Raw genomic sequence first — 837 nt, 5'->3', positions numbered from 1 at the left:
GAGAACTCGGAGGTGAGCCCACGCGAAGTGGGCCACAACATCTACATCCTGGCGCTGCAGGTACAGTCCCCCCACCCCCCGCAGCCCCACTCTGCGCGCCCCCCAGTCCCCGGGAGCGCAGCTCGGTGACGGGCTCTGTCTCTGCTCAGCTCTCCAGGCACAACAAACAGCTGCAGCACCTGCTGAAGCCCGTGAAGCGCATCCAGGAGGAGGAGGCCGAGGGCATCTCTTCCATGGTGGGGGCCCGGCAGGGCTGGAGGGGTGGGGGGAGAGTGGGCGGGCGCTTACAGGGGTGAGGCTGGGATTTGGGGGTGGGGCCATGGCCCCAGGGGGCCCTGCCTCCCCTGCTAGGGGATGAGCTGGGGTGGGGCCAGGAACTCAAGGCGGGGCCTGGACCTATAAAAAGCAAGGATCTGTGAGCTAGAATTGGGGGGCGGAGCTCCAGGGGTGAAACCGGGGCTTGAAGTGGGAGCAAAGCTGGCCCAGTCCGAGCAGGACCTACGGTGCACCTGGGCAGACTGCGGGGCACTGCCTGTGGCGGACCGTCTGGACATGGCTCTCCACCCCCTCCTCCCCTTTTGGGGCCGAGGCTGGTCTGGCTGGGGGGTCACTCGCTGGGTTGTAGGTCAGAGCTGGGCTCAGGCCTTGGGGGGCTGCCTGGCCTGACCTCGGCACCCTGGCCACCCCCAGCTGAGCCTCAACAACAAGCAGCTGTCGCAGATGCTCAAGTCGTCAGCGCCTGCGCAGCAGGAGGAGGAGGACCCCCTGGCCTACTACGAGAACCACACGTCCCAGATCGAGGTGGGGCCGGGGGGTGGTGGGAGGGTGGGGAGGCTT

The 837-nt window shown here is 67.5% G+C and overlaps 1 protein-coding gene across 1 annotated transcript in view; it reads left to right on the top strand.

Moving 5' to 3' along the window:
- ITPR3 (inositol 1,4,5-trisphosphate receptor type 3) overlaps window positions 1–837 on the top strand; it is a 120,267-nt gene that overhangs the window by 111,497 nt on the left and 7,933 nt on the right. Inside the window, 3 exon segments of the mRNA XM_015567459.1 lie at window positions 4–60; window positions 150–236; window positions 691–811. Coding sequence (XP_015422945.1) covers window positions 4–60; window positions 150–236; window positions 691–811 — 265 coding nt within the window.

Source organism: Myotis davidii, unplaced genomic scaffold (assembly GCF_000327345.1).
Source record: "Myotis davidii unplaced genomic scaffold, ASM32734v1 scaffold4, whole genome shotgun sequence".
Lineage (NCBI taxonomy): Eukaryota > Metazoa > Chordata > Mammalia > Chiroptera > Vespertilionidae > Myotis > Myotis davidii.
The sequence above is the reverse complement of the archived record's forward strand: the minus strand, read 5'-3'. Positions and strand labels throughout refer to the sequence as shown.